Genomic DNA, 14803 nt, shown 5'->3' with positions numbered 1-14803 from the left:
ATGCTGTGTTACATGTTACCATGTTCTCTAGCTGTGTTACATGTTACCATGTTATCGTGCTGTGTTACATGTTACCATGTTCTCTTGCTGTGTTACATGTTACCATGTTCTCTAGCTGTGTTACATGTTACCATGTTATCGTGCTGTGTTACATGCTACCATGTTATCGTGCTGTGTTACATGTTACCATGTTCTCTTGCTGTGTTACATGTTACCATGTTCTCTAGCTGTGTTACATGTTGTTAGGATCAATAAAGTTCATCTCATCATATTGAACCTTGTGTATCTGATGTAATATGTTACTCTGACTGCACGTGCTCAGATCTCATTACTGATAACTGTGTTTAGGCTTTAATTATCTTGAACACATCGCTCAGAGCTCAGGCGGCGGCGGCCTCAGCGAGCTGCAGTCTCTCGTCTCTTTATGTAATTGAAGAACAAAGTGATGCTTCTCAAGTATCCCAGCAGTCTGAGCAGCTCTTATATAACTGAGTCTGCAGCGCGCACACACACACACACACACACACACACACACACACACACACAACACAGGTCTGATACTCTCTCTGTTAGTCCACCTTTACATGAACATAGAGCTGGTTAGTTAACCTGTTTGACTGTTAAACGTCTAAAAGCTGACGATCGGGACAGAATGGATGAATGTTGTTGATTATGAAGCAGGTGTTATGATTCCTGTTCCACACACTCTGTAAAGCTTGTATTTGTGTGTATTTACCAACTTTAAATCCCTCGAAACATCCGACTGATTCCTCTGCAGGCTGAATGACACCTGATCTTTTGTTACTGTAGAGAGTTTATGAGACGTGTGTGTGTGTGTGTGTGTGTGTGTGTGTGTGAGCTGCAGCTTTTCCTCTGTGCAGGATGAACACACCTGTCCTTGAGTCAGGAAACGGTTAATAAATCACGTCATGGAGCCTGATTGTGTATTCCTTTCATGGCCTCTGTGTGTGTGTGTGTAGCATGTAATGACGTCGCTCTGCATCACAGCGCGAGCAGAGCTGATGCTGAGGGGGAAATATAGGACAGGAGGAGGAGGAGGAGGAGTGCACTGTGCAGAGAGGAAGCTGCAGCAGACTGAGCTGCACCATCTGCATCTCTACACCAGGTCTGTATCACTCTGTGTGTGTGTGTGTGTGTGTGTGTGTGTGTGTGTGCGTGTGCGTTGCGTGGCGTGCCGTGTTGTCAGGGCTGTGTTACATATCGGCAGCAGAGACGACAGAGAGAAACATGAAAAGTGATTGAATATGAGGCAGACACACAGAGGAAGGTCACTCAGAGGGACGCAGAGCTGCAGACAGACGCCAGCTGCTCAGGCTAACGGAGCACATTCAGGTGTGATCAGGTGCTACCTTATGTTTCTGCTCTGCTACGTTCCGGTTGGATGTGATGCTCTCATTATTCACACATTTAAAAACAGCTTTCTGAGTAACTGTGACACCAACACACTGGTGCAGTACCTGTTCCTGCCACCAGCAGCAGCACTGAGCAGGACACCAGTCAGTGACGGATGTTATCCTCCGCCATCTTGGATTTTACACACATGGAAATGAATGAAATGAAATTGGTTTAAAAAGCAATAATCGATCCCTTTGCTGTTGACTGATACGAGCTGCTCTGTTCCTGCAGCGTTAAAGGGACGGACACGTTAGCGCTGCATGTGATGATGCAGCTCTACAGCATGTACTCTGTGTACCTGTCCTGTTCTTCCTGTTCCTGCTGCACCTTCGCCGTCAGGTGATGGTTTCAGCTTCGTGTCTCCAGCAGGATGTTCTGGACGAGGAGGCGATTCTCAGAGCTTTGTCTGACAGGAGTATCAACTGAAGTAATGCAGCAGAGCAGGCAGAGACTGCAATGCATCCTGGGACATGTAGGCCTGAGCAGCAGGACTTAGCTTTCTCTGCCAGTGTACATTTACCATCCACACTGATTGTTGATATCTGAGTATGTCTTCACCACCTCTTTTACTCAAACTACAGTACCCATGAGCCTTAGCTGCTGTTAGCACGAAGGCAGAGCCAGAATCTGACAGTACACACATTTTGACAGCTGAGATTAAACATATGATCCAGATTATCGATCATTAGCCTGATATATGGTGTCAGTATCGGCCTGTGTGATGCAGTATCAGTGGAGCTGTAGTGTGTCGCAGTTCTCCCTCTTACAGCCTGCCCCTCCTCCCCCTCCTCCCCTCTGTCTCCCTCCATCCTTCACTCGTCTCTGGCTCCAGCAGGATGAAGGGGCTGCAGCGGCTCGGCCTGCCCGGAGCGTGAGGACCCTCCCTGGGCTCCGTCTGCCTCGTCCTCCCCCCATCCTCCCCCGTCCTCCCCCCTCTGTGTGGAGCTGTGATCCTCCGTCCCTCTGCAGCAGCGTCTCTCCTCCATCAGCTGAAACATGGACGGACTCCGCCTGCCGCCGCTCATAGAGGAGGTCCTCGACTCATCAGGTCAGTGTGTGTTTCCACGCTCAGTGTGATAGAGGCTCACCTGTCTGAGTGTGTCATGGCTTTATTGGGTGCATGCGCAGCAACTATTCAGCTACCAAGATGCTACATGGAAGACTTTTAATGTGAAAGATCTGCAGGTGGATAGAAGAGCTGGACTGAACCTGGATCAGGTGTTTACATAACCCTGGTTCCTCTGAGAGGACTTCAGGTAGAACAGGTGTATTGAACCCTGACAGGATGTTGACGTGTTCTAAGATGTTACAAAGAGGTTATAATAAAGTGCTCATGTTAACATACTGTGTGATGAAAGTCCTCCTGACGTCCTGATCTCGTGTCAGAAATGTTCAAACCAAACTCCATTCAAAAAACAGTCATTTTAAAGAAGTGTTCTTTGTGCAGACAGACCTGTTTACACACCTGCATCCTGACGTAGTTCTTCCAGCATCCTTTGATCTCAGTAACACCTGTGTATTTTGTTTGCTGTGATCCACTGAGACACAAAGATGTGTGATTATGTCGTAAAGCCTTCGTGGTCTGAAGTCCTCACTCACCTGACGACACCTGACAGGTGTTTGCTTGCAGCATCATTCATGTTAGAGAGTCTGATGGTAGCTTCTCTCTCTCTCTGCTGTGTGGTTATTAAAGGAGCAGCAGAGTCTATTTCCTGCTTATCACCTTTAGATAGAAACAGCATCACTCGGCTCTCTGCGGTGGCCATGGTAACCGAGGTGCAGCTCTATGACAGGGTGGCGACAGGTGAGTCATCAGAGCAGGTCAGCTGTGATTGGACAGGAGCAGAAAAGAAACAGTTCTTCTCATTTAAAGTCACTCAGCAGGAAGTGAACGTAACGCTGACTGTCATCCTGAGGAGCTGAGGACTCAACATGACACTCTGTAATGACCAATAATAAGTGCTGCTGCGCACCTGTGTTTACCTGCTGCTGGAGATGAACAGGGGACGAGCAGGGAGGGATGATGAGGAGGAGGAGAGAGGATCATTTTTATCTGCAGTGATGACGACAGAGAGGATGAAGGTGGACGACAGGTTGATCCTTCTGTTCAGTTTGACCTGTAAATAAAGTGAAACCTCACCTGTGAGAGAAACCTGTTTGTGTGACATCATCAGCTCGTCGTCTTCATCACGGTGACGCAGAGGTTTAAAGCATGACTGCAGAGGGACAGAAACACGGTGAGGGTTAAAGGTCATCAGGAGCAGTCTGTGAAACACATGATCACATGTGCAATAATACACATGATGGTCTGAGTGAAAATGATCATTTACAGAAGTTTAAAGTTTTTCACAGAAACATTTTAAATTAAATGTGAAGCATTAAATGACTTCATGTTTAAAGACGGGAATGTGTTTTATTTAAAGGTTTATATTTCTTCACACACAGACGAGCAGAGACGCACACACACCTGTGGTGTCTGACATGTTTTCAAATGTAACGTGAAAACATTTCCTCACATCAGACGGTGAAACGTGTTTTTGTTCTTCACCAGCAGATGGAGCCAGAGTCTCTCTGCAGCTCCACACGGATTTCACCCCTCCCTCCGTCTGACGCATCATTTCCTATTAACTAAAAACCACCTGGTTTAATTTACCTGATTACAGGTGTTTTATTGCAACAGTTGGTGTTTGCAGAGTGTTGACCTCTCCAGGCCTCCGTAGATTGCTCCTCGTTTGACCAAAGTGTCAATCATGGATGAGTGAATGACACCTGAACGTCTCTCCTGCTTGGAAATATTTGTTTAGTTGTTACATGTGACGCGTTCAGGGACCGTCAGACCCGCCGACACGTTAAACAGCTGATTCATCGTCCTCTCTGTGCAGACGAGCTGTGTGAGCTGAAGGACGACAAACCCGTCATGCTGGGAGACACTCTGACGGCCAAAGAGAGGGAGTCCCTGGAGGAGAAGGAGGAGACAGTGGGAGACGGAGAGGAGAAGGAGGTGAAGGAGGAGAAGCAGGAGGAAGAGCGAGGAGGAGGAGAGAAGGATGGAGAGGAGGAGCTGGAGGAGCTGAGAGCTCAGGTGATTCAGCTGCTGCTGGAGCTGGAGGAGACCCGGGAGGTTTCCCAGAGACACGAGGAGAGCGTCCTGGAGATACAGGGTGAGAGCTTCATGTCAACACACACACACACACACACACACACACACACACACACACACACACACACACACACACACACACACACACAGTATGTTATCATGCAGAAATCATCTCTGATCTCAGGTCTGCTGGAGGACGAGCGGCTGGCGAGCGCTCATCAGGCCGAGAGCTTCACCCGACAGATCCAGAGACTGCAAGGTACACACACACACACACACACACACACACACACACACACACACACGCACACACACACACACACGCACACTCTTCCTCTTGTCCCCAAACGTCTTCACTTCTTCTAGCACGTGTCACTTCCTCTTACAGATAGAAGTCAAACCTGTTTCCTCCTCTCTCCTCCAGCTCAGCTGCGGTCCGTGCAGGAGGAGATGGACAGTCTGGAGGAGGAGAAGGAGAGCGAGTTGGAGGAGGCGCAGGAGGAGCTCCGTGCGGCTCAGGAGGAGGTGCTGATGCTGCAGCAGGCGGCCGAGGAGGCGGCGGGGGAGCGGGAGAACGACATCGCCTCCCTGCAGGAGGAGCTGTGCAGACTGAGGGCGGAGCTTCAGCGTCTCCACGGCACCACGCAGGAGTACGAGCTGGAGATCACCTCGCTGAGGGCCGAGATCAGCATGAAGAGCAGAGACACACACGGTAACCACACACACACACACACACTCGTTGAGTCATCTGACGCCCACTGTGTGCAGCACGTATGTCATGTGCTCGTGTGTGCTCAGGTGAGGTGCGTCAGCTGCAGGACGACTTCCTCTCTCTGACAGATGAACAACAGTCTCTGAGCAACAAGAACAAAGAGCTGAGCAGCAAACTGGAGCAACTGCAGCGAGACACGTGAGTGCTCCAGCCCGCTGTGTGTGTGTATGTGTGTGTGTGTGTGTGTGTGTGTGTGTGTGTGCGTGTGTGTGTGCGTGTGTGTGCGCGTGTGTGTGTGCGTGTGTGTGCGCGTGTGTGTGCGCGTGTGTGTGTGACTCATCACAGTCAGTATGAAAGGCTTTGAACACATGAACCACCTGACTGCCTCTGACTGCCGTCTCCAGGTGTGATGATGTTTACCTGGCAGTCAGAGGGGAGGGCCACACTCAGCCTGAGCAGGAGGACCAGGTGAAGGCGGACTCGTACATCACCCTGTCTCAGTCCGGTCCTGAAGAGTCCTCCACAGTCCAGGAGGACGTCTGCAGCTCGGAGCTCCGCGTCCTGAAGGCGCAGCTGAGACAAGCTGAGGAGACGGCTCACAACGTGCAGAGAGAGGTAACAGCAGACGACTCGCTCTCTGCAGCAGACGAGTCTGAACTGTTCTTTAACGTGCTGTCTGTTACTGAGGCTGCTCCATAGCGTACTACAGGTGTGTGCAGCCCAGAGGGGAAGCTCATCGTTCATGCAAAGTCAAAGCAAAGAGGACAATATGGAGCTGAGACTCCTGAGGGAGCATCAGGAGGGCTTCAACCAAACTCCATTCAAAAAACAGTCGTTTTAAAGTCGTCATGCAGTCAGACTCTTTACAAACATGATGCAGTTATTTCAGCATCCTTTAACCTGTTTGTTGTCGTCCTTTGGCTCACAGCTGAATGATGTTTGCCTCGTCCGTGTGGGTGTAGCTCTACTTCCTGTCTCTCTCTCTCTTCCTGTCAGTGTGACGGCTTGAAGGGCGAGCTGGTGGAGCTGCAGCATCTGTACGACAGCAGCCAGCAGGAGCGCGTGGCACTAGAGCAGGAGCTGCAGCGCTGCAAGGCCGAGCTGCAGAAACTAGTGGGCAAGAAGTCACAGGTGAGAGGTCAAAGGTCAACGGCTCAGGTGCTTCAGTAAAAGTTGGGGGGCTTCCACACTGTGATCATGTTGGTACAGTAGTGCGCTCAGCGTCAGGAGTACCTGAAGCTTAGAGAGGTGTGTCTTAGATCAGTGTGAAGGTAAGTGTGAAGGACGCACATGACTCTCTCCATGACGACCCTGCAGCCCGTCCGTCTGTCTCTGTCTGCATGTGGGCCGATGGCAGCTTGTCTGCAGCGCTCTCTGGATGCCTCATCTGTCATGTTGCAGCTCTGCTCATGTCGCTGGTTTGTGTCGCTGCTGGGCAGTTTGTTTGTGTCGGCAGTCACCTGTCTGTCTGTTCTCCTGCTCTGTCCTCTGTGCCGCCTTCAGGAGGGTCCGATCCACACGTTCATGTGTTTATGAGTTCACTCAGGAGGGTTGTTTGTCTGACGATCCACAGTCATGTGACCAAACATGACCTCTCTGCTCTCAGGTGTGTGGGCGACAGATTAAAGACTCAAAGTGACCTGCAGCTGGACCTCAGGTCACTTCCTGTTCTGAATCTCTGAGACGTGGAATATTAACTGTTCACTGACTTGTTATCAGAGACTAGAAGAGGGACTGACCTGTAACGGACCAGACATGCTACCTGAGCTACCAGGGCTACCTGAGCTACCAGGGCTACCTGAGCTACCTGGGCTACCTGAGCTACCTGGCTGTCCGGACCTGGACTTTTAGTTGTGACTGAGTGATGAATGGAGCACGGAGGCCTGGTGTGACCCCACAGACCTGCTGGTGTTGACCTGGGTGTGGGAGTGGGCTTGGACTGACTCACCTGTGGACCTGAAATGTGGCCTGGGACCGCCCGTGGACCTCTCTGTGTCTCTGGCCGTTCTCGACTTGAGACGTGACTTGTGGTTTGGAGCTTTAGATTTGTGACTGGAGCGTTGAAGCTTGAACTTCCTTGTTGACGTGGACTCGGGGCTTTGCTCTCTGACGAAGAGTCGACTCTGAGACGAGTCGTTTCCGCTCAGACTCGATGTGTGACTTGAGCTGACGTTCTGCTTTAGACTTGAATGTCAGGTGTCTGAGCGTCTCCTGGTCACCTTCTTGTCTCAGTGTTTTCTTCAGACTTGACGTGGGACTTGACATCAGATAGCGCTGACTCAGAGTTGAACTCGGTCTGACTCTGTGTGACCTGCTGACCCGACTTTCTACCTGGACTTGTGTTGTGACTCGGGGCTGAAGTGTCGAGTCTTGGGACCAAACTTTCTTCTGAATTCTAAAGATCATTGTATCATTCACCTGCATTCTTGTTCTCCATACTTCCTACTTCATGTTACCCACAATGCAGCGCTGCTGTGTCCTTGTGGAATGTAGGCAGCAGTCCACAGTGTGGTCAGAGCTCTTTGATTGGCAGGCCGTGGATGTGTTCCTGCTGTCAGCGGTGCGTCTCGTCTGTGACGCCCTGACGTCCTGCCTGCTCTCTCTGTCCTCCCTCGCCCGTTGTGCTCCGCTCGCCGCTCCACCACAAAGATCAGATTCAGTGTAAATGTGATGGTCATTGTTGCTCCACCTGCCTGTCAGTCTGCCTCTCCTCCACCCATGCCTCTCTGCTCTGTGCTGGCTCCACGCTCGCCTCCTCCCGACACGTTCTGACTTTATGATTCTGATTATTTTATGCCCTATTTCTCTCACCTCAGCCCTCTCTCCATGCCTCCCTACACTCCTTCCCTTTGTCTTTCCCCAGAACTGCACCCGTCCGTCTGCGCCCCCTGTTCTCTCCATCCCCTTCATAGGAATGATTGTAATAGTGGCCTTGATTTGGTGCTGGTGGGAGGAGCTGGCGTCCTAGAGGGGACCAGGTATGGCCACGCCCTTCTTTCTCTACCAGACGCTCTGCTTCTGTTAGCATCCGAGCGCGGCTGAATCCAGGGTTACCTCTCTGTATCAGAGTCGTCTCTACCTGTGGGTCAACACCTGTTCAATGTTATTACCTTTGGTAACTTCCTGAGTGCACCTTCAGGAGGCTCCTAAAGCTGACAGCATGGAGACGTGTTCCTGCTCAGGTGTTATCTGCAGGTGAAAACACACTGATGTTAAAACACTCCACAGGCTGCGTTCAGAGTTCTCTACACGTTCAGTGTGTGTGTGTGTGTGTGTGTGTGTGTGTGTGTGTGTGTGTGTGTGTGTGTGTGTCTCACTCAGGTCTAATGAAAGTGTGTGTGAGCCTGCTCAGTCACCGTTCTTCTTCTCGGACGTTGTTGGTGTTTTGCTGCGTCACGTAGTCGAGCTGTGAAATCACCGTCAGCACGTGATGCTAACAAATCCGATTGTCTTTAAACACACCACACAGCGCTGCCACTAAACAAAGACAGGGACACAGACACCGGGGAATACAATCACACATGTTCCTGCTGACTGTTTCAAGATGTGACTTGTTTCCTCTCCACACTACAGAGGCATGTTAAACTCATCACGGTTTGGTCCTCCAGGGTTTCCGTAGTGGTGTGTGAGGAGTGAGAGAGGCTGACGTGGGGCTCAGGCTGCAGGTCTTTGTGGTGAGAGTGTGTGAAGCTGGTCGGGAGGCTGAACGGATCCACTTACAGAGCGTCTGCCAACATGACATCACTGCTGAAGCCTCACACACACGCGCACACGCACACACACAAGCCCACGCTGTTATTATACTACACTCATACTGTACTTGAGGGGAGTATGGAGCCGACTGATGCCAACAGTCATGTAAACACACGAGTCTCTATAAGGTCGGGTCGTTCACGGTGTCTCAGAGTCGTGTAGAAGTGATCGTTTGTTTCTGTCGGCCGTCTGACTCTCGCTGACTTCTCTTCTTCTCTTGCTCAGCAGCGGGACGCTGAAGGATGGAACCTGGCGGTGGCAGCGGTTGCCGTGGCGGCCATTGTAGTTCTGGTCGTCCCCAGCCTCACCAGGGCCTGAGGACTGCACAGGAAGTGACCTCACTGGGAAGTGTGGGATTGTGGGATTGCCTTCACCCATCCAGCGCTGCCCTCATACATGTTCCTGATGTCTGCTTTTAGAGGACGGCACCGCAGGACGATTTCACCTGGAGGCCACAGACATCAGTGAGTGTCGGAGGGAAAGCAAAAGAGTGTCGTCCATAAAGACTTTAACTCTTCCTGCAGGTCGCCATGGTAGCGTACAGTAGAGGGAGGATTTATCCAATCGGCTGTGAGGTTTTCAAACATCCATCATGACCCCAAAGTCTAACAGGAAGCTGCCATCCTGCACTGCTCAAAAAGTTTCCATCGTTTAACCAGAGGGAGGTTGTAATGAACAGTTTTTATTTTATGACCTTAAACACATCATGAAGAAAGTATTCACAGCTGCAGGGGAAGTGCTCGGCTCGCTCGCTGAGAGCACAAACACCACAGGATTATAATCAATAGCAAAGCGTCTGATTTCATGTGTTGACATGTTTGTATTTAACTTTGAACGTGCAGAGTAACAAGCAGCTTTAGGTGTTAAACGTGTTAGAGAACATGTTCAAAAGGATCCAATCCAGAGAGTTCCTGAACCTCTAAGTAAGTCTGCTGCAGCCTTTAAAACAAGAGGACGAGAGGCTCCGTGCACCTGCTCGCTCAGCTCAGTCTGCACCACGCTCTTCCCTCTGGAGACGTGTGCGTCTCAGCTGTGGCTCGGTCTGGATCAGCAGAACTCGTGGCCTTTACACACAACAGTCCTTTCATTACACGTACAACACAGATCAGTTTATGCAGCTTAAAGTCGTGAAGAAGAAGAAGCTGCAGTGTTTCAGTTCTGTCTCATGACCGCAGGTGATTGATCAGATGATTGATCAGGTGATTGATCAGGTGATTGATCAGATGATTGATCAGATCTTAAAGTCAGTCACATTAATTGATTTAATTGTCTTCATGATTTGGATTGTAAACCCTAAAACAAAGTGTTCTATCAGAGATGATTTCATGATCAGTTTGACGTTTTCCTGCCTTGTTTTTCAGCACTGGATGAAAGTGACACTTTGCACTGAGGAGAGGTCGTGGTAGCAGAAACACAGATTCTTTAGTGTTTTAATACACAGACTCTGCTTCAGTCTAAATGCTGTTGTATGTTGTTGTATCAAAAGGTAGGATCAGTGTTTGTAGCGTGAGAACAGCTTTATTTGATCCTGCTGACCCTTTACACAACAATTTCAATGGCTGTATTTTAGTAGCAAACAGGTAGCATGAACCTCTGCAGGAGTCAAACAGCACTTTTTTAAACCTTAAAGTATTTTTTGATTATTTGTGTCGACTGATTTCACTGTGCCAGTTTTAAGCTAAGATTGTGCCAGAGTTGCTTCAGATGTTAGAGGGATGTTTCAGCACTGCAGAGGGAAGCAGGTGATTTTAGAGACAGGTGTTCGTTCTTGTTTTCTTTACTTTGGGGGGAAACAGCTGAGTTCTTGTTTTTGCAGACGATGTTTTGTTCAAGATCCAAACGATCAGCTGATGGTGGAAAAGAGAAGCTTAAAGAAATTAAAAACTGAACTCCATAGAAATATAAGAGGTGTTTTTATACCGATGACCTATTAGGAATAGAAGAGGACCGAGAGTAGAGCCCTGTGGGACTCCTCTACTTTAATTTGGAAACAGAGAGATCAGAACCTCCTGAGAACCACTCGGTGTTCCCGACTCGTTGGTCGCTCGAAGGTGTCTGACATGTGCGACGGCTCAGGATGAACACATGATCACGTCCCTCTCTTCGCACTTTGTTTTAGACTTTGATGACCCTGACAGACGCCTGGTTCATGTTTACATTAAGTGGTGACCAAATATTGATCGATAATATAATCAGATGTTTAATGACTGTGATCCTGTTCAGGCTGGAATCAGGTATTAAGGTTAGAAAACCGTTTTAACTGTCTGTCTCGAGTTGTGACGATGCATGTAAACTTCTTATTGAAACATTCCAGTTTGAAGACACTGATACGACACTGTTAAAGATGAAATATAAACACACTCCCTGCTCGCGCTGCTTACAAGATATCAGAAACATTAAAGTTATTGATTTAGTTTTTGGTGATGAAGTCACACACAGATACAGACACTGTGACTATCAGCAGGACGTTGGTCAGAACAGGTCCGGTGTTGATCTAAATGTTAACTGCATGTTTCATTCAAACATAGTTTTGCATGACGTTACACATGTAGTTCCTTTGGTCAGATTATAACAGACTGTAAATAACAACAACATGTGACTGGCTCAAACTGTACAACATGAAGCTGCTCGTTATTTATTTATTATAATGCATGAAAGCTCATGTCCACCAGGAGAAGGTTCATTATGACAGAGACAAAAAATAACAATTATAAGACACGTTGAATTATGAAACGATGGGTCAGAGGTTTGACGGCATGACTTCACATTTCTGCCTGGAAAGTGAAACAAATCAATATTAATTTCATGTTGATTCAAAATTATTTTTAAACTTTTAAAGTTAAAATAAAGAACAAAATGATAATTTTGAGATTCTGAGTCAAAGAATAAGATCAAAGGAAAACATGCAGGTGTTCAGTCATGTTCTACTTCTATTAATGACATCATATCACACTCGTAGGCTCAGTGTGACTTTAAGTGTTTTGTGTCTTTTATAACATTAAGTCGTATGTTTTGGTGCATCTGGGCTTCCGTAGATTAGAGACTCAGCGTGTAGTCATAACTTTGAGCTGTATCTGCCTCGTGTGTCGATTATGTGTAACAACATGGCTCACATATTTATTTGTGTCTTGTAGTCGTAGTATAAACGTCCTCTGACAGGAAACGCCATTCTGTGTCGTTCTGTAAAATGTTTGTATAAAAAGTGAGACATTAATTGTGACGGCAGGTTTGATGCTAACAGAACAGTCGTTCAAAACTGTTTTTATTTCTTGTTTTTCAAAGGCAGCAAAAATTCAAACTCTTCCAGGACGCTGCATGCTAACGTCAACCTGTCCAAAGTGTCTGCATATCTTCTGTGTTATTACTCTGTTGGTTCTGTTCTTGGTTCTGTGTTCAGCTCGTCATGCTGTACTTTAACAGTGAAATATGTAGCAGCAGGTATTTGACTTCCTGTTTAATATCTTTAAGAACAGAATATGTAGTTATTTAAATACTTCATAGTTACATTATAAACGTACATCAACACATCCCCAGCAGTGTTCGGACAAACGTTAGCAAAGCTCAGTGTTGCATGCTAGATTTAGAGAAGTAGCACATTTGCATGACATGCTAGTAGCTGCAGGTATTAGCTGTAGTTAGACTCCGCTCAGTCAATACAACAGTGGTAGCACGAGCGCTGTAATCCAACTCTTCCGTCAGTTACGGCTTCATTCGTGTTTCTATGGTTACAAGTTTAAAGTCTGATGTTTAAACAGGTTTGATTGTGTCGCTGAGTCAGATCAGTTTCATCTCTCATTGGTTTACAGAGAAAGGGCACGTCTATCTTAGCTTAGCACGAAGACTTGAAGCATGCTAGCCAATACTACGCTAGCTCCATCAGAAGAGAAAGAAACTAATGTACATGTTCTGTTGTTTTTGTGGGTAACTTCTGTAGACTTCTTCTAACAGTTTGGTGCTGTTAGCTCGTATTGCTAATTATAGCCTAGCTAGAACATGTTTACATTTTACTGATGTAACACCAACACGTGTTCAGCCAATTAAGTTAATTAGCAAATATAGCAGCTAATATTATTTCAAGTGTTAACACACAGTCTTTGTTTCTGTAGCTGAAGTTACAGAACACAACATCAACGTATAGCACATTATGCAAGCTGTAGATGATGTTATTGTTGTGGTTTGATCCTTACTGATATTGCACCAGGGTGTGTTTAGCCTAGCTTAGCACAAAGTCTGTAGGCAGGATGAAACTGCTAGCCAGTGTTTCCAAAAAAGTGCTAGCCTGACCAGTTTTTATGGCTAGTTGATGTTAAGATAGCTGCAGCTGGCATAGCTAACATTATGCTAGCTATATTGTGCTAGCTGACACAAAGCTAGGTGTTGCTAGCTTGTTATTGTTGTTTGACAGAATATCTAGCATAGCTAAGGTATAACATAATTGTTTGTAGCTAAACTGCAACCTAATTTATCCTAGCTTAGCACAAAACCAATAAGTGAAAACTGTTATCCTAGCTCCATCATCAGAGGGTACACCTTCCAATGACTGAAGCTTTACCTGGTTTACATGTTAAACAGGTGTAGAAATCAAAATGTAAAACAAAGATGTTGGCACATGTTAGTGCTGCAATGTTTTTGTTTTCCAACAAGGGCTGCTAAGCTAACAGTTTCCCTCTGTCTTTGTCTTTGTGCTAAGCTAGGCTAATCATGTCCTGACAGAGATGAAACTGAAATCGATTTAAACTTCTGACTCTGGGGAACAACGATCTCTCCAAACGTCGGCTGAGTTTTAGCTCTTCAGATTAATGTTCTGCTTGTTTCTGTAACGGCTGCGTTTGTTCTCTGTTAGCTTCGACGCTGTGTTCGTCACCGTCAGGTACCAGGTGTGCTGTTCGATCTCTGCTTTTAGTTAGACCTCTAAACCTGCATGTCGTCCTCCGGCTGCTGTTTGTTCTGCTGCTGTTGTAAGCGATGGATCGTTGTGTTCTCTGACTGTGAAGGAGCCAACACTCAGCTGTAAATGTGAACTCTCTGTAAAACGTCTGGATACGTTTTTATTTTGTTAACGGGCTGTACATTTGTAAATGAACTGACCAATAAAAAGTAGATTATCCCGACTTTAACGTCCCTCTGGGTTAATTATGTTTCAGGTATGTTTTTATACGTCATGTTTGTGATGCTATGCTACGTTAAACTTTGTGTTACACCATGTTTGTTTCTTCCATCTTATGTGTTGATGACCATGTTGATGACGTCATGTGGAATTATGTTTTAACGTTTGTTTCTTATGAAAGTCAAAAGGTTTTTGGACCCCAGGGGCCTCCGTACCTCAGATAAGTGAACCCTGATGTCAGAGTTTCAGTAAGTAATTGGACATATTTTTATTGATGATGAAGATTATTAATAATAATTATATCATCCTCACTGTGGTCTCAGAGCAGCAGAGGCCTTTAAACACACACTCTGTATTTACCCCGGAGACCGTCACAGCTTTCATTTATCCTGTCTCTATATTTACTCCTCAGATCTGTAGTTTTCCTCTCATGATGACAGAAACGTGAGACTTTCAGAGAGAGAGAGAGAGAGAGACAGACACACACACACACACACACACACACAGAGCGAGAGAGAGAGAGAGTCTGAACAGAGGAAGATGATCCGGATACTTTCAGAGTGAGAGAGAGAGCTGCACGTTTACTACACACTCACCGTCTTTATACAGGCCCCTTTAAATACCCCCTCCTCTTTATATCTGTAGTTAGGAATAATCTTAGACCATGATGACATCACTATGACATCATGCCCAGTTAAATATTTGTTTACTTGCT

The 14803-nt window shown here is 47.0% G+C and overlaps 1 protein-coding gene across 4 annotated transcripts; it reads left to right on the top strand.

The window, feature by feature from the left end:
* The first annotated feature begins 1056 nt into the window (after positions 1 to 1056).
* On the top strand, positions 1057 to 14092 carry ccdc136b (coiled-coil domain containing 136b). 4 transcript variants are annotated; one of them, XM_069671136.1, is made up of 10 exons: positions 1057 to 1126; positions 2249 to 2464; positions 4299 to 4577; positions 4701 to 4775; positions 4941 to 5228; positions 5315 to 5426; positions 5633 to 5843; positions 6225 to 6359; positions 8092 to 8206; positions 9207 to 9294. In XM_069671136.1, exons 2-9 carry the CDS (start codon positions 2413 to 2415, stop codon positions 8194 to 8196), a joined length of 1257 nt encoding a protein of 418 aa, XP_069527237.1. In that variant the 5' UTR covers positions 1057 to 1126; positions 2249 to 2412; the 3' UTR covers positions 8197 to 8206; positions 9207 to 9294. The 4 variants fall into 4 exon arrangements, with proteins under 4 accessions (XP_069527237.1, XP_069527238.1, XP_069527240.1 ...); XM_069671137.1 differs by having other exon boundaries at positions 9210 to 9239; XM_069671139.1 differs by lacking the exon at positions 8092 to 8206 and having other exon boundaries at positions 9210 to 14092.
* Positions 14093 to 14803: the final 711 nt, after the last annotated feature.

The sequence above is a fragment of the Semicossyphus pulcher genome, unplaced genomic scaffold, assembly GCF_022749685.1.
Source record: "Semicossyphus pulcher isolate SPU_LCO1_2020_fin unplaced genomic scaffold, fSemPul1.0.p SCAF_20, whole genome shotgun sequence".
Classification (NCBI taxonomy): domain Eukaryota; kingdom Metazoa; phylum Chordata; class Actinopteri; order Labriformes; family Labridae; genus Semicossyphus; species Semicossyphus pulcher.
The sequence above is the reverse complement of the archived record's forward strand: the minus strand, read 5'-3'. Positions and strand labels throughout refer to the sequence as shown.

Excerpts from the sequence above, each read along its gene's own strand:
- ccdc136b (XM_069671136.1), top strand. The coding sequence starts at position 2,413 with ATGGACGGACTCCGCCTGCCGCCGCTCATAGAGGAGGTCCTCGACTCA. Across the intron at positions 4,578-4,700 it reads GAGCGTCCTGGAGATACAGG|GTCTGCTGGAGGACGAGCGG; the intron begins GTGAGAGCTTCA and ends CTCTGATCTCAG. Across the intron at positions 4,776-4,940 it reads ACAGATCCAGAGACTGCAAG|CTCAGCTGCGGTCCGTGCAG; the intron begins GTACACACACAC and ends TCTCTCCTCCAG.